At 32.8% G+C, this 22,506-nt stretch overlaps 2 protein-coding genes across 2 annotated transcripts; both read right to left on the bottom strand.

Moving 5' to 3' along the window:
• Window positions 1–9,212: 9,212 nt before the first annotated feature.
• LOC113002147 (protein MAIN-LIKE 1-like) lies at window positions 9,213–10,197 on the bottom strand. The gene is made up of 3 exons (XM_026129106.1): window positions 10,111–10,197; window positions 9,844–10,008; window positions 9,213–9,740 (listed from the first exon to the last, which is right to left on the bottom strand). The coding sequence occupies exons 1-3, from the start codon at window positions 10,195–10,197 to the stop codon at window positions 9,213–9,215; spliced, it is 780 nt and encodes a 259-aa protein (XP_025984891.1).
• On the bottom strand, window positions 10,198–10,769 carry LOC102664774 (protein MAIN-LIKE 1-like). Its single transcript, XM_006584215.1, has 2 exons — window positions 10,617–10,769; window positions 10,198–10,503 (listed from the first exon to the last, which is right to left on the bottom strand). The coding sequence occupies exons 1-2, from the start codon at window positions 10,767–10,769 to the stop codon at window positions 10,198–10,200; spliced, it is 459 nt and encodes a 152-aa protein (XP_006584278.1).
• Window positions 10,770–22,506: the final 11,737 nt, after the last annotated feature.

The raw sequence follows: 22,506 nt of genomic DNA, 5'->3' as shown, positions 1-22,506 counted from the left end.
TCATAAAAAGTCAAGTCAATAACATTAAAAGTGTTGCTCACACCATAGTCAAGTGGTAAACCAATTTTATATGCATTATAATTGATGCGCTTTAAAACTTGAAAAGGACCATCTCCCTTTTCTTGAAGTTTAGATTTCCTTTGGGAAGTAAACATATTCTTTCTCAAGTGAATCCAAACCCAATCACCTAGTTTGATAACCATTTTCTTTCTCCCCTTATTGGAATATCTAGCATATGGTTCAATCTTTTTTTCATTTTGTGCTTTCACCTTATGATGCAAACTCTTAACAAAATTGGCTTTAGAAAGCCATCCCTATTCATCATAGTAGAAGTGTTGGGTAAAGGTAACAAATCAAGAGAGGACAATGGACTAAAATCGTAAACTACCTCAAAAGGAGAATAAGTAGTAGAGTTTACTACCCTCTTATAAGAAAATTCAGCATTGGATAGGCATTCCTCCCAAGCTTTCAAATTCTTACCTACCACATACCTTAGAATTTGAGATAGAGTTTGATTTACCAAGATGACGGGCATAGCACATGGACTCAAGATTTCTCTCACCCATCCTTTTTCCATCAAGCTCTCCACTTGCTTTTGGATCTCTTTTGTCTCTTCCAAATTGCTTCTATATGTTGGCTTATTTGGTAGGGAAGCTCCTGGAATGAGATCAATTTGGTGCTCTATCCCTTTCAAAGGAGGTAACCCATAAGGGGTGTCTTTGGGAAAGACATCCCTAAACTCCTTCAATAATTCTTCCACACTTATAGGCAAAGAACTAGTAATAGAAGACAAACAATAATCATGAGGCATTAGTAAATACATAGGTTGCCTAGCTAGCATCATTCTCTTCACCTATTTCTCTCTCATGAACAAGCTTTGTATTTTTCTCTCTTGATTTTCATTTTTTGCAGTTTCACTCTTTTTTTTTTATCTCCACTCTGTTCTTTCTTTTCTCTCCTTTCATGTTTCTCTCACTTTTCATCACTTTTGTTTTTCTTTTATTTTCTCTCTCGTTCTCTTTTCACTCTCATTTTTATTTAATTCTCACAAACCTCACTTGGAAACAAAGGTTTAAGGGTAACCTTTTGCCCTTTATGTACAAATGAAAATTTGTTTGTGACACCATTGTGGACAACATCCCTATCATATTGCCAAGGCCTTCCAAGTAAGAGATGGCTAGCCTCCATAGGGACTACATCAAATAGTATCTCATCCACATATTTTCCAATGGAGAAGCATATCAAAACTTGTCTATCTACAACTAGCTCCCCATTCTCACTCAACCATTGTAGTTTGTAAGGCTTAGGGTGAGGGGAAGTTTTCAAGGCAAGATTTTCAATCAATTTTTGGCTAGCTAAATAAGTGCAAACTACCCTCATCAATAATCAAAGAGCATATTTTCCCCATGACCATGCAACTAGTATGAAAAATGTTATCCCATTGAGTTTCATCTTTATCCTTACACACACTCCCCATTAACCTCCTAATCACCTTCCTAGGACTGTACATCACATTCACTTTCACTTTCACTAGAAGAACTAGAAGAGCTAGAAGAAGATGCACTAGTGATATCCCCATTACCTAGCACATCTATAGTCCTTTTGTTAGAACTTTGGGATGCAATAAGACCCTTTCCTAAACACTTAAAACATTTAATAGAATTCGCCTTTGAAGAAGTAGTAGTAGGTTTAGAATTATTTTTACCAAGGGCAACACCTTTTTCATGAGATTTGAATGAAGATTCTCCATCCTTCTTGAATGTCTCCTTATCTTTCCAAGTTGAAGAGCCATAGGGGGACTTCTTGTATGATTGCTTCCTCTTTAATTGCTGCTCCACCTTGAGGGCTTGATGAATGATATCCTCCAAAGAGGCATAGTAGTGCAACTCTATGATGTCTTGGATTTCCCTATTGAGACCATGCAAAAACCTTACCATGGTGGCCTTTTGAGACTCCTCAATTTGAGCCCTAATCAAGGAAATCTATCTCTTTGTAATAATAATCCACACTCTTATTTCCTTGAATTAGTCTTTGGAGCTTGTTGTGAAGGTCTCTCCCATAATAGGATAACACAAATCTCTCTCTCAAAACTCTCTTCATGTCTTGCCAAGTATTAATCAACGGCCTTCTCATCCTCTCAACATCACTCCTCACTTGATTCCACCACACTAAGGCATATCCCTCAAACTCCAGGGAGACCAATTTGATCTTTTTCTCTTCATTGTAGTTGTAGCAAGCAAAGACTTGCTCGACCTTCATCTCCCACTCAAGATACACTTCTGAATCATAAGTCCCTTTAAAAGTAGGGATCTTCACCTTCACTCCCTCAATCCTTCCTTTCTTTGTCTACCTCCATATCTTCTATGATTTCTTCTCTCTCTATACCTCTCTTTCCTCCTTCCTCCTTCATCCTCTTCATACCCCTCATATTCTTCATTAGAAGACTTAGATGATCAATCCTCTCTTCTTTGCTCTATATTTTTAATCCTCGCACTTAAAGCTTCACTACTCTTGTGTATTCTTCCCAAACTCTCCTCATTCTCCTTTCTCATTCTCTCCATCCTTTCTTCATCTTCATAACTCATTCTTCTTATTTGCTCACCAAGTTTAATCATCTCTGTCATGAGCCTTGTGGTTTTTGGAGATGGTGGAGTAGCATCTCCACTTGTAGAAGCCTTACCTACAAGAAAAGTTAGTGCACAAGTAAAAAATAGAATAGGATCTCACCACTCAACTTAGTGTTTCACTCAAGTTCACTCGTGTATCACTCTTTCAAGGCTTTTTTTCTTTTGTAATATGCACTCTTGTCTTTTACCACTCTTGCTTCTTTTTAGTTCTTATGCAGAACCTTCAAGCTCAAAATCAAGAAGTATTCAATGTGAAATATGTCACAAATCAAAACTCAACTCAAGAAGCCAAGAAAAGAAATACTCTAAGACAAAACTAAGGAATTTTAAAGACAAACAAAAATAATGAAAGGAATGCCAAGGAAGACAAACCAAAAGACTCTAGAATAATCAAAAGAATTTTCCTAGAGTTAAACTATACTAGATGTAAATAACCAACAAAATATTTTTTTTTGAAAGAGAAGTATGTAAAAACAAGAAAGACTCTGAATGCAGATTTTGTTTTTCTTTTCTTTTGCTTTTTTTTTTCATTTTTTTCTTCTTTTGTTTTTTTTATCTCTGCACTTTTCTTTGGCACACAATTCAAATTTGAATGCAAATATGTGATTGGGAAAATCCAAATCTAGACTGTAACATAATTTTCCCTCCAAATCTGAAAATTGGATTTCTTTCTTTTTTTAACTTCTTTCTTTCCTTTTTTGCATGAATTTTAATTCTATATTTATAAAAAAAAGGATAACAAGATATAGATACTAGATATAGTATAGAAAAGAAAGATAGACTCAAAGAAATAAAACAAAGGAAGATGAAATAATAATATAGAGTTAAACAAAAAAAAGTGACAGATCAAACAAAGGAGAAACCACACATGAAATAAAAAACACAAAGGATAGATGACACCTAATTTCAAGAACCAAAGCTCTGGTACCAATTAATGGAATCCGGATTTGTGGATCTAATTTCTAGCTTCAGCAAACTGGGAGACCAATTTGGGCCTCTATGAAATTGGAAAAAATAAAAGGAAAAAGCGGAATTAGAGAAGGAAATGGAGAGAACAACGCCACAATCTTGGGAGATTGACAAGTTGAGGATGATTCACCACAAAGAATAGAATTTTTTGATAAGAACCTAAGGTTTCACATAAGAACCAAGAGAGACACTCTCTTAACTGTGTCTAATATGAAAATTTCATAAAAAAAAATCATTAACAGAGTGTTCAAGGAATCTATTTATAAGTCTTACTAATAATCCTAAATTAGGCCCAAGGTCCACTAACTAATCTAATAATTAAAAGACTTATAAATAACAATAAAAAAGGTAACAACCCATTACAAGAACAAAAATAGGCCCAAAAATATAATTAAAAACAAAAATAAATCTTACTCTAAAAGTTTGCTAAAATAAATGAACTTTACTTCGTCTTTTTTTTCCTCCATGAGAGAATTTAGTCTCTTGCCAAACTCTTCTTGAATTATCTTACTCCTTGCTCAAGTGATTGGTTCATTCATGTTGAATCTACCTAAGCCAAACTCTTCCTCCTTGGATAGTCCTCTATCACATCATGACTATTCACCTGCAATTGTTTATCGAGATATATCAAGCCAGAATGTTCTTTTAGATTTGGAGTATGTGACTCATGTCTCAGATTTTGGAATAACCAAGCTTCTTAATCCTAATTCAACCAGTTAGACCTCATTTGTTGGCACTTTTGGATATGTTGCTTTAGGTTAATTCCTTTTCTCCTTTACACCGAGAATATAATGATTTTATAGGTTTTCTTTGGAGAGCACCCTCAAGATTTTATAACTTCTTCGTTGTGGACATCTTCGTCAAGTGCCATGGCATCAAAAACTTGATATTCCTTCATTGATGGGAAAGTTAGACGATCATCTCTCTTATCCTATAAATATGATGATAAGGAGGTCGTTTTGATTGTAAGGATAGCAAATGCTTGTTTGACTAAAAGCCCCGGTTCTCGCCCAACCATGAAGCAAATTGCCAACGAGCTTGCAATGTCAAAGTCATCTTCAATCCATTAACCGAATATGCATGAGCACAACTCCTCCCAAGTTGGCTTTTTAATTTGTCTTTTTATCACTGTACTGGAAGGTTAATGTAATTGCAGAACAAATGTATTCTATTTTTGCTAGTTACTCTTTTGATGTTCCATGATTATTCCTTGGTTCCCTGTATCTGAGTTTAGTTTGGTCTTGTTTTGTTTAATAAGTGTATTTCATTAACCATTGTTGTAGCTTTTCTTATTTTATTCTCTTCTTAGTACAACCTTTTTAAAATTTAATTTCATTGTACATAATCAATTTGGAAAGTTCCTTTTTGCTGTTAGTTGTGTTGTTTGGGGGCATTGACCAATTTGATTTCCTGAGATTGGCCTAAAGCTGTCACCTAGATTTCCTGTTGTACTCCTTTAAATTGAGCAATTAACTTGCCTTCAAATTAGAAGGTGTCATGGAGATATTTGATCTTGAGACTTCTACTTGGAATGATTTGTAGTCTTTGTTGTTGTGTGTTCTGCTATCATTCTTTCTGTGTGTGTTCTACTTTTCAGTTTGGCTGCAAAGGACTGTACTCGATATTTACTGTTGGTTAAGGGTGTGGAATTCAAGATTTTAAAAAATGACCCACGACCGTGATTTGGACCGCAACATCAAGATTTGTTTACATGTTTGCGACCGTAATTGGAACCCCATCGGCTGCAGTAGTCCATGATTTGCTGCGATATCAACAAATACGATGAAATTGTAACCAATATTTAAAACCTTGGTGTGGATACCTATATTTGTGTTGTGTAGTGTTTATCAAGTGTCGAAACATATTTTGAAGCATGTTCGCCTGTGTTCACTGTTGTCTTTGTTGAAGATTAATCTAGAAAAGTGTAGATGTATAATTGGTGGCTCATTATCTAAAGAGTTCTACACCTATGAAGATGTTATAGTGTGTAGAAACTTCTTGATGGATGTAGAAAAATATCTTATTATCTAAAGTCATAGAAGCACCTAGAACATTATAGAGATGAATAGTAGATGATAGATGAGTCTAGAAGACTCTAGGACTAAGTAATATAAAAGTGTGTAAAAATCACCTATATAACGTATATAAAAGTATAAGTTGTAGCAAACCATGTAATGTAAGTCAAGAAGCTGATAAACACAATTCAAGTTAAGGTGTCAATTTTCTGAAAACTCATCCTCTTCCTATTCCCATCATTTCTATCATACATTTCTATCATATCCTTCCATAGAAAAAGGCATAACCATGTCCCACATCCTAACAGTCTTATGGTAATAATTGCTTGAGAATTCTGTTCTCTGCTCCCACTTTGATTTTTTCATTTCTCTCAACTGCTAGTTATAGACGCATAGATATTTTCTTAGTTATTCCTTTTTGTAGTTCACTGTTGTGGGCTTGTTTGAACACATTGTTCCCATACATGAGGCCTTGGTGTGGCAAGAGTTTGATAATGTGACATCCTTCAAGGTCGTGATTCATATTTTGAATTGGAATTTGTTTTGTTTTCACATTCAACTGGCCTTGATAGACTTCGAATTCCGATTCAGTATTTTCAGTTTGAGATCATCTGTATTCATTTTTTATAATTAGGAGCATTATGACAATTTGAGATGATCGTGGTTACTTTGGAGTTTGGAGTAGAAAGCCAGGGAGTGTGGAGAAGATGTAGATCCGTTCTGAATTTTTTTAAAAGAAATGAACTGATGTTCTGATGTCTATGTTTCGGTTTCCCGTCACTGAGTTTACGAATATGTTATTCCTTCTTTCATTTTAACCGGGAAAAGACCATATTCGATAATTATGTGTAAAGTGTTTTTGAATTTGCAAAAACTGATATGGATTTGAGAAGTTCTGTTTTTTTTTCCCCTTAGAAACGAGGCATAAAAATTTACGAGTAAAACACTATTTTGATCCTTAAAAGTCTAAAGCATTGTCACATTAATATCCGAAACAAAAAAAATTTAAAATAAGTGGCGAATGCGAGATGCAGGAAGGCCATTGAATCAAGGAGGGATTTGCAAGAGGGGTGGCAGCGTCAATTATTTTCTTTTTCAATTATTTAAATATTTACTAACTTTTAAAAAATAATTATTTGACAAATAATAACTTCTAAGAATGTAGTTTTTTACAAGATTTTTTTTAAAAAAACTAATAATAACTTAAAAAAAAGTAGTTATTGATTTACATATGCAATAATTATTTCTTAACATTTTGTTAATGTCGTAACTATATAGTATAGATTTACTAAGTTGTTGAGTAATTTGTATGAATATTTATGATTTTTATCTACTTGTCAATTTTGTTCATTATTTTTCCCGGATGGTAAATGAAATTAAACAGGTGCTTAACATTTCTAAAACTCCATAAAATAAAAATACACCAACTATTATTGTATTTTATTTATTCCCCCATTTTGTCACTAACACAAAAGAATTAGCTCTAAAACGTGATGATCTTTTTAAAACGGTTATTTCAAACCGTTCTAAAAAACTATCATTTTAGATTTATACCTTTAGATCATTGATGTAAAGTAAAAGTATATAATATTTATCTAACACGTTTTATTTATTCTAATCCATGTAAAAAGATATCACAACCACACAAGAGAATAATATATATCACAAACTTTGTTGAATTAGCACATACAAATGTAGAAAATTAAGTCCCTTTTGGGCTCTTGGCTATAGTCAAATACACATAATAAATCCTAATTATGTCTCCAACTTTGTGCTAAAGGAAGAAGCAATATGTACTTGTACAACTTTCAAATTAGCTTGTAGCCAATAAATTTTTTACCGTTCAAATTCTGATAGTTGCCTTGCAACCTGTAAAAACAAATTATGTCTAAGTAATACAACGTACATATCACAAATGGAAATTGGCTTCATGTGAATTTAAGACATAATGATCAAGCATGCATACGTCATGCATAACTTACATGACACTAGCAACTAGCTACAATGGTTACTTCTGCAATTGCCTCAAACCTTGCGCACACCTCTATTTTTAATTTAAAACAAACAACCCTTGACCCAAATGACCAGATAACCTAATAAACTGTAATCAGTGTATTATGTCTTGTGTTTCATTTCATGACTTGCACGGTGTATGAAGTAATAATTAAAGACAAACTTAGAAACAACAAGAAAGCTTAAAAATAAAGCCAAAATATTATAATTGTCTTTCACTTAAGGACAAAAAGCTTAAAAATAAAGCCAAGATGAACTTGGAGTTAAAGGCATACCTTTTTCTAAAGCTTAGAAATGGACTCTCGTACATGAGATTAGGGATGTTCAGAACAGATTCAAAAAAATAACCAAGAATGGATCAAAAAACTGATAACATATCAAAACCTTTTGAGTGTTGCTAAGTGCATCCAACATTTTAAAAAAATGGCGAAATTGTCCTTGTTTGATTTTCCTTTTACGGATTGTTCCGTAAGTTGACCCGTAAGTGACTTACGGATCAACTTGATCCGTAAGAGACTTCCGGATCAACTTGATCCGTAACTTCCAGATCAACTTGATCCGTAAGAAGAAGAAAATAATAATTTATTAACTATACAACATATTTAAAGATATTGTTTAAGGTTATTTTATACATATTAATAAAAATCAATAAATACATAAAAGATAATAATAATTTTATAAAATTAATATCATCATCATTAATTTATTTTTTATTTTTATAATTAATCATATCATTATTAATATTATAATGAATATAAAAAAAAAATTAGTATTATATTAAAAATTAAAATACTAACTACTTTATAATACATTTTTTTACATGATCATTAGTATAAGTAGGAAAATAGTAATTATAAGAGAATTTAAAAATATTAGTATGTTATATAAAATAAGGATCTTAGATAACGAATGATGTCCATTTTTTGTTTAATTTTTTTTACACCCTTTTCAACTTCCTTATTTCAATTATATTTAAAGTTATATTTCAAATTATTTTTTATTAGTTGGTAAACTAAGTTAACTAGACCATTTATAATAATTTACATATACTATAACTAAGTTAACTAGACCATTTTAATAACACACGTGTATATAGACACAAATGGAATACACAATCAATGAAAATAAATAAAACTAACATTAGTAATGAAAATAAATAAAACCAACAATACTCATGAAATGAGTTCATGTACAATATCTGTATATACATGAAATATCAATATAAAATATGTACATAAACTATGCCTGATCAGTGCGCCGCCTGCGTCTACACCTAACGTATACTAGATGGTCCTGTGTCACACTCCTGGCTAATCTGAGGAATTCTTCGATCACCTCATGTGTCGATGAGCCAGGCATGACCACCCCTAGACTCAGATGGTGCTCCAACCTCTCAGCAATGTCATCACAAACTTTCTGTTACATACAAAACAAACTAATTACACAAATTATTATGCAAATATTGAGGTAAATGAAGTAAATTATTAGTATTACTTACCACTGCATGTCTAGGCTCCTCCGCAGATGTAGACGATGCTCCTGGCTCCGGCACGTGAGGGATACCCGTCTGCGGGGCCTGAGGGACGACTCAGGGCTGTGGGGCGTGACCATGAGGCAAAGGATCTAATGTGTGGCCTGATGTCATGAAAGGATGAGAGATGCGGAAGAACCAGTCCATGTAGTCACTGGAACACGCCCCTGGCACAACGCACACCTCACATGCTGGTACGATATGATCCTCGTAGTGCATCCACCTATCATGTATATCATCATACGAGACCCATGAATCGACAGAAGGATCAGGAATGATCTGCGTGTAGCCAAACTGCCACACGATCCTCTCTGGTCGGTAATAAATAGCAACAGGCCCCCAGCGCAAGAGACCGGAATAGCACGATCTGACGTGGAAGTCCCGGACCTCCCGGTGCTCCCCATAAGGGATCCAACAGACATCTGGAATCCGGAGTCGGTCCAGGCGATCCCTGTATGCCGGCGTACGAATGCTCTTCACGGTCTTCTTGGTCGCAATCCACCTACACGAACGTGGAGAATCCTCGTCGTACTCCTGATCAGCAGTGGAGTCCGCGACCGACGGAAAGTGCTCGTAAATCCAGCACTACAGATGTAACATCAAAATTATAAACATTAATAATGAAAGTGTAACAAAATTTAAAGTTGAACATTGTTGAGGTTGAACGAATAAAAAACATATTTGTTACCTGCAGCAATGTGATGTAACCGCCAAGCTGTCGGTTGTGGCTCATAGATGCATTGTTCAGCTGGTCGTACATATGCACTAAAGCAGCCACTCCCCTAGCGTACCTCTCCGTCATACTGAGGTCACGAAGGGCCTCCAAGTAGACAACATGGACATTGGTTGCACTCTTTTTAGCAAACAGAGTGCAACCCAGAAGGTGAAGAAGATATGCTCGAGCCGCAGTTGTCTAATGACCTGCCTGGCATCGGCGCTCATATATATCACGTACCCATTGCAGGCGTACGTACGGTCTGCGACACTGGGCTGTCTCAGCCCTAGCAGACTCTGGAGAGACCATCAACAAGTCCACCAACATCTAAACCGCATCATCCACGTGCAAGGGCTCAAAAGCGTGTAAGTCACCAATCACTGGAAGATGGAGAAGCGAGGAGACGTTGTCCAACGTAATGGTGAGCTCTCCCACTAGGAGATGGAAACTAGACGTCTCCCGGTGCCACCGCTCCACAAACGCGGACAAAAGTCCCCGATCGCCGGTGTCTACCGAACATGCGATCAGAGGACTTAGTCCTGTACCAGCAACAAGTCCCTCAATGGCAGGGGCAGGCCTGCCTAAACTGTGGACCTTCCTCCAATGAGAGGATAGCTTCAATTCAGGACGCTGCTGAATTGAAGTATAAAGGAATGCAAAATTCGTTAAAATCATTATTTAAAGGAAAACTAATTTCAATCATAAAGTATAATTTACAAGTAACTAAAAATAAATAGTATAAATACCTCTCTCATCCATACGCTGCAAGCAATGTGATCCGCATACAGGGTCAACACGGATTGCTCGCTCGGACCACCCAGAAATCCTTCATGCTCATCCTCAGCAGCCTTTGTGCCTGTGTCCATAGGAATGTTCTCTACAGCAGTTGGTGCCTCCATCGGGTCATCCTAAACTTCTGACGCAGGGATGACTGGCTCATCGACGTGATCCGTAGTCACAGTGACTCGCTGCCTCCGTGCGGATGCAGTAGGCCGTCGAAGCTGTGGAGCATCATCAGAATCATCACGATCTCCTCCGCCCACACCTCTGCCAGTTACCTGACCTAAGGCACAACTTAATCCTCTAGTCCTAACCATGATCTGCAAATGAGTACCGCAAAATCCATCACTCATTTCATTTTCTCAAATTTCAAGCATTTGGTTGAGTCAATTCAATTACTCTAATGGCCACTTGTTGTTTTATCATATGTTTTACTTATTAGAGAGAAACTTGCTGAGCTTTATGAATCTGACAAACAATGGTCAACAGCATCTCAAATGCTTAGTGGTATTGACCTTGATTCAGGAAGGTGTTGTTTTGTGGTTAACAACATCTCAAATGCGTGTGGATAAACAAACTAAGCATAAATAATGGTTAACAACATCTCAAATGCTTAGTGGTCAACAGCATCTCAAATGCTTAGAGAGAAACTTGCTGAGCTTTATGAATCTGAGAAACAATGATTCATGAAGGAATGATGTGTGTGGATAAACGAAATAGAATCAAACCAGGATTGATGTGTTTGATGTGTGTGGATAAATGAAAATTAGGAATTAATGCTAAGATAGTGTTTGATGTGTCTGGATAAACGAAATAGAATCAAAATATACCATTTCTCAACACAATATTGTGTTTTGTTCTATTTTTATAATTCACCAAAGCTAGAATAAAACCCATTAGAGGATTGAGTGAAGGAATAAAATAGCTAAATTGAACAAGTGCAGAAGAAGACTTAAATTCTTACTAAAATGTACAAATTTGGATGACTCTAATAGAAGTAACCCACTACATTAAACTAATTCAATTGCCATAACATGTTCACTTCATTATGATATCAATGTCAATTCCCTCCCTTGTTGGCTACCACAACTAGGACCATTCCTTGTTATACTGCTTGTGACAATTCCATCTAAGAACAATATATATTAATATATAGAACAATATTGATGTTCAGTCTGAAATAGAAATAAGAACAGCTAGTAAAAGTTGCAATCATTATAGGATTTGGATTAATTGTTCTCTGAACCCTCATAAAACTTTCTCTCTAAATGTTTTCTATATACACTAATTGATTGTCCTTATAGCATTCTATCTAGAAATAATCCACATTGACCAATATGTTTTTGTTGACCAGTTCTATAAAAAGCTAATAATGCTAGTCCTAAATATGTTGTGAACGTTGAAATTGAAGTTAGTAGTGTGACCACCGGATAATGAATGTTTTCTCCTTTTAAGACATGAATAAAATTCATTGTCTTTGTTCAAAGCAAAAGGAGGTTGGGCTGCTTTTTGAAGAATGAAATGATTGCAGGCCTTTGAGCTTTAGAGGGAGCAAAAGAAATTCATAGACATTAGGCAGGTGAGTTAGGTGAAGCAATGATTTCCCATTTTCCTTTTTCTCTCAAGGATCAACATTTAATCAAGTTTTAGGGATTTGTCCTAATCATGTTACTTTTGAACTTAATTTTCTGAGGTTGTCTAGGCATTTGAATTAGTTTTCCGATACCACATTCAATTCTAAGTGGCAATTACATCAAAGGCAATTACATATTCGCATTAAATCAAATTGAAACAGTAGATATTCTCCAAAATGACACTATTTATCAAATATTTAGCATACATTCAGAGGTGATCCTAATAACCAAAATTCCTAATTTAAAAAAAAGCTCACAATATATCAAATAATTGGCAATTTTTCAAATAAAATGAAGCTGTGAGTAGTTTACGGATCAAGTGATCCGTAAACTACTTAATATGCTTTACGAATCACTTGATCCGTAAACGACCCAGAAACTTCCCGACAGCGGTTTCTGCCATCGCCGACAAAAAACAAAACACGAACGACAAACTTACCTTGAAGAAGAAGCGGAAACACGAAAAGAAGCACAAACACGAAGAACAACCACAAACGCGAAGACCCACACCTTCCTCCTAAACACGGCAACAATGGCGGCGATGGCGGCAAAGAAGAAGAAGAAGAATGAAGAAGCTGCAAAGGGTCCGAGGAAGACTGAAGAAGCAGAAAACTGAAGAAGCAGAATAGTTGGAGGAAGAAGAAGACGCGTGCGCGGGAGAGAGAGAGGCGAGAGAGTTATTTTTTTAAAAATAACACTCAGGGGCTTAAAGGAATTTTCACAATAATTGCTGGGTGCACCTAGCAGCACTCAAACCTTTTTTTGAATTTGTTTTTCCCTGAATCGAGTGATTCGATTGGGTTTTCAGTTTGGGGCTCGGGAACCGACCCAATCCAAAGCGAATCGCAAAGTGTACAATGCATGTTGTACTGTATTGTATTTCCTATAGCCTTGTAAATAAACGACACACCCCTTCTCAGTGCCAACCCACTAAAGAAAACCTAAAATCCTAAATTATTAACTATTCAGTCCATTCTTCTCTGTGTCGTGAACCCCTACCTCAGGCTCACACCTCTCTCAGCAAGTCTCGCCGTCTCGAGCCTTTTCTCTGTGCCGCGAAACTGCATCATGTTCCTCTCTGTTTCGATCATCATTATATGTTGTGATTGTGGGTCTGTCAGAGTTTCCTTTTAGGACATGAGGTAAAGTGCTTAATTGTTATGAAAGCTCTCTCCTCAAAAGACAATTGAAGCATTGGTTTATACACAATTGGTGTTGATCCTCTCCATGGACAACTGATATTGAAGAGCTCATGGATGACATTGAAAAAATTGAAATATGTATTTTTTTATTGTGTTATAAACTTTTATTGTTGTTTAATTTTTTTTTATGCATCACGACTGTTCACTTGCAATTGTTCATCGAGATATATCAAGCTAGAATGTTCTTTTAGATTTGGAGTATGACTCATGTCTCTGATTTTGTAACAGCCAAGCTTCTTAATCCTAATTCAACGAGTTGGACCTCATTTGTTGGCACTTTTAGATATGCTGCTTCAGGTTAATTCCTTTTCCCCTTTACACCAAGAATATAATGATTTTATGGGTTTTCTTTGAAGAGCACCCTCGAGATTTTATAACTTCTTCATTGAGGACATCTTCGTCAAGTGCCATAGCATCAAAAACTTGATATTCCTTCATTGATGGGCAAGTTAGACGATCATCTCTCTTATCCTATAAATCATGATGATAAGGAGGTAGTTTTGATTGTCTTACGGGTATGTTTTACTCAGCTTACTTTTTAATTAAAAGTTACTTTTAAATTTAAGTTAGAAACTAGAGCTTAAAAAAATTAAGTAAAAATTGTTTGTCAATTTTTATTTTTTTTAGCTTAAAAGCTTAAAAATATTTAAAACATTTTATTTTACAAAAAATCATAATTATTTTAACTATTAGATTTTTATGTTAACGATGATTTACAAATAATATATATAATATTAACTAAATAAATTTAAATATTAAATAAAAAATCATGGACTTAAGTTATTATATATTGTTCAATAATCATGTGCTTGGACAAAATTAGGATCATGAGATTCATAGTGACATATATTTATAGCGAGGGCAACAACTAATCGGATAGATTAACAAATTATGAGGGTTCTAATGTTGGTATTTTTGGTGGGACTCTCTAGCACTTCTATTAGACTTGATTTTAGTTGAAATAGAATAGGTATGTTTAATTTGAGAGTTTGTTGATTGTACTTTCTTTCATGGGCTTGATCGGTTAGAATTTTCTATTCCAATAATTAATGTGGACTAATATTATAAGACAGTTATATTAATTATTTATTATTAGTGGATTTTGTTTTATTTGATCAAATTAAGTGAGTTGGACTCCTAAATGGGAACCATATTAGGTTAATACGCTATAAGAAGACTATGGTTCTCAATATACCGGCTGATCACATATAGTTTCTCTTCTCCCTGTTGAAGAGTTATGAAGGTCCTATTAAGGAATAAAGAAGTTCCGATTGAGGAAGAACCATGAAGCCTCCATTTAGGTTGTTAGTCGGTTATCCATTTCATACTAGATCCTAAGAATAGTACATATAAGAAATCACCTACAGATTCAGTTTTCGCCGCGTTTGTTTGATCAATCATTATGAATTCAGGTATTCCTAAAACTCTTCTTGATAATCTAATGTAATGTGTTCTTGGTGATTATATTGGTATTTCATAAGGATCCTCTAAAATTCCAACAAGTGGTATCAGAGCCGCCATTACTGTTAGATTATTGGGATTTAAAGTTATTTGATTCCAATTATACCTGTATTGCTTTGGTTATATGAACCCAATTTTTATTTTTGGAACAACACATATTAATTGTTGGTAAATTGGATATTTGATTTAAATTCGGGTGTATTTTGTTTTTTTGGCATCGCTATTTGGATTTGTGAACAACTTCTCTTCATGACTATTGTTCATAATATATATAAGGAAGTTATTTGTGCATGTAGTTTTTTGTTTTTTTTATTTGTTATCTTTTTTGTTAAAAAAAGGGGAGGGGAAAAGTTATATAAGGGAGTACATAATGAAAATGTCTAATGTCTAACTTGGCATCAAAACTAAAAGCACTTATGCTAGAGCTTGGTGAAGACCTGCTAGTGCATTTAGTTTTGATCTCACTTTCTGCACGCTTTGAACAATTCAAAGTGAACTATAACACTTAGAAGGATAAATGATCCATTAATGAGCTTATATCTCATTATGTGCATGAGGAAGAGAGTTCGTAGAAGACATATATGAAAGTACTCATTTAAGCTTGACCCCTCATAACAAAAAAAGAAAAACTAAGGGTGTTCTCAGCAAAAGAAACAAAATAAAGATGCAATATTTACTTGGGGTATTTTAAGTATAAATAAATGATAGCATTAAATATGATATTTACTTGTCGTAATTAATGTTTTATATATATTTTTTTTTGTGCTATCATGATTGAAGTTAATTTAGGGTAACTGATCCTTCCCATTTATTTGCATATCTAGTAATTTTTTTAATTAAGTTGATTGACACGATATATTGTTTAAGTAATCCCTATTGTAAAAATTGATTTGATTAAAATTACATAGATTTTTGTATAAAATTATTTATGCGAATTGTGTTCGGCCCAAAGGAAGACACAATTTGGCCAAATAATATTTTATACTTGTGATGATAAATGTGTGACAATTATAAGATGTTTTCATGTGAATAATAGTCGGTCGAAAGAAAGACTATTATTTGACAAAATTTATTATCAATATTTGATCATTGCGTTGAAAGTACCAATTTACAAATTAATTTATTCAGGAATTAATGTTGCGCTAGGTATCTTGCGATGAGCATGTTCCGCAAAATATTTGCATGTTTTGTTATATATATTTTTATATAACTAAATTATATGTGAAAGTGGTGTAATTTTAAAACCTCTCATTTATTATATTATATTGTCTTGTATTTTTTGGTTAAATTGATTGAAACAACATGTTGTCAAAGTAACTTCTATTACGTAAGTTGATTTGATTGAATTTACATGGATGTTGCATGAAATTATTCATGCCCCCATGTTTTTGTTTCTTTTTTATTTTCATGAATAAATTTTGGGTTAGCGGGCATAAAATTCTAGTGATGCGAACTTAACTTCCAGTTGCAGGTATATTTTTTATTTTTGTTTCTGGCAGTGTGGTGTACTACTTACAGATAGGTAGAGCGTAGGATTTAATTAGGAAAAGAAAAAAAAATGGAGCAGTGAACACAATTAGAATTTAAAAGCAAGTAAGAAGTAAAGAAAATAGCTACGGATGAGATTCGAAGTGGAGCATGGCAAGAAAGCTCCATGTAAGCTTATGAGAAGCTCCTTCAAGGAGTTTTTTTAAAAGATTTTTTAATCTCCTTATAATATTTAGAGCTTTTGTATATATTGTTTGGCCTAGCTTCTACTTATAAGTAGGAAAAAAGTCACAAAAAAGTTAAGAAAAACACATCCAACATTGATTCTTTTATGAATTGATATAAAATGACTCATTTTACATCAGTTAAGATAAAAACTGTTGGATCGAGTGACCTCAGAATAATTAAGAAGGGGGGTTGAATTAATTATTCCTAAAACTTTACCAATTAAAAATTACTCTTTCAAGGCTTTTACTTTTGTTGTTTAGAGAATATGGAGTAGAAGAGAAAATTAACAGAAAGTAAAAGCGAAAATTAAATGCACAGCGGAAAGTAAAAGAGTAGGGAAGAAGGAAACAAACACACAAGAGTTTTTATACTAGTTCGGCAACAACCCGTGCCTACCTCCAGTCCCCAAGCGACCTGCGGTCCTTGGGATTTCTTTCAACCTTGTAAAAATCCTTTTACAAGCAAAGATCCACAAGGGATGTACCCTACCTTGTTCTCTTTGAAACCCTAGTGGATGTACCCTCCACTAGAACTGATCCACAAGAGATGTACCCTCTCTTGTTCTCAGTCAAACCTAAGTAGATGTACCCTCTACTTGTACCACAAAGGATGTACCCTCCAATGTGTTAAGACAAAGATCTCAGGCTGTTACACCTTTGATACTTTGTGAATGAGGATACAAAAGAATTCTCAGGCAGTTAAACCTTTAAACGCTTTTGTATTAGGGAATGGGAAGAATCAAAAGAATTCTCAGACTGTGTCGTTTTGAATTCTTTGACAAGGGAGAAGGGAGACACAAAAGAATTCAAGCGGTTAGTCCTTCCTTCTTTTGGAAAAGAGAGAAGAGAGACACAAAAAGAATTCAGGCGGTTAGTCCTTGGCGAATTCTTTTTGGCAAAGGGAGAAGAGAATGAAAAGATGAATAGCACAAGTTTTCAAGTTTTGGAAAACCAGAAAACTTCAGAAAGCTTTTGGTACAAAGAAGAAGAAGAAGAAGAAGTTCAAAGAGATTCCAGGCTTGTAAAGGATTGTTTGAATGAATTGGAAAAGTGTTCAAGATTGGAATGATTGATTAAAAATACAAAACAAAGCCTTGCTTTTATAGACTCTTCATGTCTGGTCAAGAAGGCCATTCAGAAGAGTTATAACTTTTAGAAAAACTTAAAACCCATTTGAAAAAATCAAAACCTTTTTGAAGAGTTACATCTTTAGATTTTTCAGAAACAAACATTGGTAATCGATTACCAAATAAGTGTAATCGATTACACAAAGCTTTTGAGTGAAATCATGTGACTCTTCACTTTTAAATTTGAATTTCAACGTTTAAGGACACTGGTAATCGATTAACAAAACATTGTAATCGATTACAACCTTTTGAAAATATTTGGAACGTTGTAAATTCAGTTTGAAAACTTTTTCAAACTCATTTTACTACTGGTAATCGATTACAACAATATGGTAATCGATTACCAGAGAGTAAAAACTCTTTGGTAAAGGTTTTTCAAAAACTCATGTGCTATTCAAAGTTTTGAAAAACTTTTTAATACTTATCTTGATTGAGTCCTTTCTTTATTCTTGAATCTTGAGTCTTGATCTTGATTCTTGAGAATCTTGAATCTTGATTCTTGATTGTAGGCTTTCTTCTTGAGTCTTGAATTCTTCTTGATTCTTGAACTCTTGACTTGTTCTTGATTCACTTGAGATGTTCTTTGATTCACTTGAGTTGTTCTTTGATCTTTTGAGCTTTTTGTTCATCACCTTTGTCATCATCTTTTGTTGTCATCATTGTTATCATCAAAACACCTTTGAATCATTGTTGATTCATCATGAAGCTTTGCTTCCACAAAAACCAATGTAAAATAGTTAATTTAAATTTCAAATATTTCATTGTGACACATTCTACATCGGTTATTAAACAACAAATTTAGAACGTAAATGTAGAATGTCATTTTTGTAGCATTTAACATTCTATATAATATCTCAATAATCACACCACTTTTTTTTTTTTTTATCTCCTAACTCATTTCTTACTTGAGTGTCGGAATTCTTTATTTTATAGGTTCCTCCTTTTGTCCTCTCAACAAAGGTCATCCTCAAAGCCAGCGTGTGAAGTTCTGGAGTCCACTTTGACTACGTCCATCCTGACGTGTCATAGTTCCGGATTTTGGTAAGAACAAAATTCGAACCCACATCCATAAAGAAGGTAAAAGTTCGTTATCGATCTTTAATCATTTGGGTCAACCCCATGTTAGCTTATCACGTTACTCTTATTTAAGATTGTCGTTAATCATCATAATCACTATCACAATTGTTGTCACTATTATCAGCACTATCATAATTGTCGTTGTTATTACCACCATTGCCCCCTAATAATTGTATATGTGTGTGATTGTTTGTAGAATTTTAGTTAATGTCACTCTTCTAACTTATGGTTGACTTAAAATGTGTTTCACAAGTTATTTAAGCTAAATGAATTTATTTGATAAATGAATTTATATACAATTTTATCACACTTATAACATAATATGAAATATTAATTGAAATAACATTTATGTTTATAGTTTATTTTTTTCTATTTTATCCTCCATTTCATAATAAAATTTCTCATTTACCATCTCTTTAATGTTACACTGTTTATCGTTTACCAACATGGTGTGACAAGATTGAAAGATATTTAGGTTAGGGGTTCGATTTCCAAACCCATGTTTATTGAAGAGTGTCTATTGATAGAGGTGATGACTTTGAATGAATCTCAGTACCTCAATAAATTAGTTATTAATTAGTAGTTGGGATAGTGAGAGCTCATCCAAAAAACACTATTTATTTTAAGGGTAAATAACATTGACTTAGTAATTAGGCGTAAATAGTTAGGTCTCTTAAAGATGAAAAATCAAAATTGTCTCTAAATATGTAAAAAGTGCAACAAATTAGTTCTACTGTTAACTTAGTCAGTTGTGCCTACATGATACTTATGGTGATGATGTGACAATTGACGATTGCAATGTGTCATTCATATGATTGTTACATATCATCTATGTGGTTATCACTTGTCAAAAAATTAACTTTTCAATTTGGTATCTAAACTTAATAATTTGATGTCATTTTAGTCATTAAATTTAGTCACTTAATAATATTTTAGTCTTATAACTTAACTATGTAGGATCATTTTGATATATGAAAACACTTTTGAATTTTAAATTAAGTCTCGCGTTACATATAAACTATTAGCATAATGATAGTCAATTACATTTGTTTACAGTTATAACAATTATTTATGATGATAAAAATTAAATGAAAAATAATTATTAAGTATAGAAATAAAAAATTATATTTTATATTTGAAATCACTAACAATTATTTATTCTAATACTTTCATTCTTTTTTTCCTTTTGTGATTGTCAAGTTTTTTTAACTTTCTTTTCGTCACTGACATTATTCCATAAAATATATTAATTATTTAATCTCATTCTACACATATTGATAACATATAAGATAATAATTTGATTTAGATAGAAAATTTGATTTGGAACCTTATAAAATCTTGTCATTGGTGTCCTGAATTTAATGCTAACTATTGTTATATAATTATAAATTAGTTTCATGTTTATAGTATAATTTAAATGACAAAATTACAAAAAAAAATAGAAGTGAAAGAATACGATAATGCTTATGCTCATAATTCATACAATATAAGATTTAATTAAAAATTTGAAAGTACTTTTAGAGATTAAAATAACAATACCACTATGAAAATTTTCAATATATGACACTTTTGAAAAAAATGGTGTATATATAAAACATGGAGGTGATATACACAGCTTGTTTGGATAAGTGCAGTCTAATGTTCCTAATAGTGAGTTTATACACCGCTTGGACAAAAAGTGGTGTATAAGTTTTATGTTTAGTGACCCTGGAGTTTTGTTGAAACTCATCATTACACTTTTATCCCCAAATTTTAAACCCTCCCCGTCCTAGCAAAATTAAAATATCAAGTAAATAATTAAGTTAATGACAATAAATTGTTAAATTCAAGAATCAAATTAAAAAGTGAATTTTTTAACACATGATAATCATATAAATTAATGACACACAATAATTATGAAAATGACATGCGACAACAAAAAATTGATATGCCAATATCAAAAGTGTCACGTAGGTATAGTCATTTGACATAATTGAACAAAAAATTTAATGATATGATAAATTTATCGCACTTTTTATTTATTTTAGAATAAAATTTTAATTTTTTATTTTTCAGAGCATAACTGTTAGCGCTAATAAATTCAATAATAAAAATAAGTATTTTAATTATCAAGAAATCTTAGACATATTTAAGTCAAATATAAAATAATTATAGAAATTTTAATTAAATTTAATATTAATTTCCTAATTTGTAATTGTAACTTGTAAGTATGCTTTTGGAAAAAAATCGGATACACATTTGATGTGCGTGTTTGGGAACACATTTAGGACGAGAAAAATCACGTCATTGCCGAAGCTGTAGTCCTTGCAGCTTTCACATCCTTTCTTAATATTGACCTGAAAAATGGAGGTATAAGATTCACGCATTTCAGCCTCACGCTGTTGTAAAACGTGTAGCTTGCTCCTGTTTCGGTCTCTTCATCGTTTAAGAAAAAAGTGCTTCTGCAATACACGAGAGCTTTCCGTAATAATAACAGAAGTCTACGAAATCTGTCGGAAAACGGTGATTGGAGCGCTGAGTTTGTTGTGTCTGAATGTATTTGGTTTGTATTTTTATTTTTTGTTTTTATTTTTTGTTCATTTTTTAAAAAATATTTTTATTTTTAAAAGATTAGAATTTTGAAAATATGTTTGGTTTGACTTTTTGTTGTCTGTCTTCAAGAAATAAAAATATTGAAAATACGTTTTTAAAAGAAAATGTATTTTTAGATTTGTTTAAAATTACATTCATTACCACCACGTTTTCATTTTACTTAAAATGAGGTTTCTGATTTCAACTAAAAATGAAATTTTATTATTTTCAATTTTTGATTCGTCTGAGAAAATATTTTTACTGAAACTGAAAATAGAAATCCAACCAAACATATTTCTATCATCATTTTTTATTTTCAGGGAACATTGAAACAGAAAACAACCAAATCAAAGTTAATTTTCTCTTGCTTTTAAACTTGAAACACAGGTTAACTATTTAAACTTTTCACTAACTTATTATATTCCAAAGTTAACTTTCATTAAATTTCGAAGCTATTTACTATTTAATATAATTAAATTAAAATATAATAAATTTATACCGAGAAAAAAACAATATTCAACCAATATTTCATTCATAAAAAGCATTGAACACAATATGATATTAGGATAATTTCAGATGTGAAATTCTAGATTATGTCTACTCACTCCGATTTCCATTATAAGAAGAAAAAAATATTTTTATATTTATTAAAAAAAATTAGTTAAATTCATTAAATTGTTTTATTTTTAATAAATTAATCAATTTTTTAAAATTATTTTTCATTGAAATTTCATATGTATAAAAAAATATTTGATCTTATTAAATGAAAAGATAGTTTGAAAATAATTTTATTAAAAATGACAGAAATAATTGAAATTTATTTATATTTGAAATGAAAAATCAAAGGACCTAGTTTAATTGATTAAAAATGTTGTGGGAAGATTTTAAATTTTTTGATATTGTATTTACCATAAAAAATAAAATAGTATTTAAGAAAAAAGAAATAAAAAAGTTTTGTTACTTACATACCGGGCCGGAGAGAGTTTTTTTTTTTTTAATCTATTTAACCACGTAAGATGGGTGGATGGAGGCAGAACATTTCAGCGCTACTTTCATGACTTAGGTTCTC

Source organism: Glycine max, chromosome 7, assembly GCF_000004515.6.
Source record: "Glycine max cultivar Williams 82 chromosome 7, Glycine_max_v4.0, whole genome shotgun sequence".
Lineage (NCBI taxonomy): Eukaryota > Viridiplantae > Streptophyta > Magnoliopsida > Fabales > Fabaceae > Glycine > Glycine max.
Note: the sequence above shows the minus strand (reverse complement) of the source record. Positions and strands in the feature narration are given on the sequence as shown.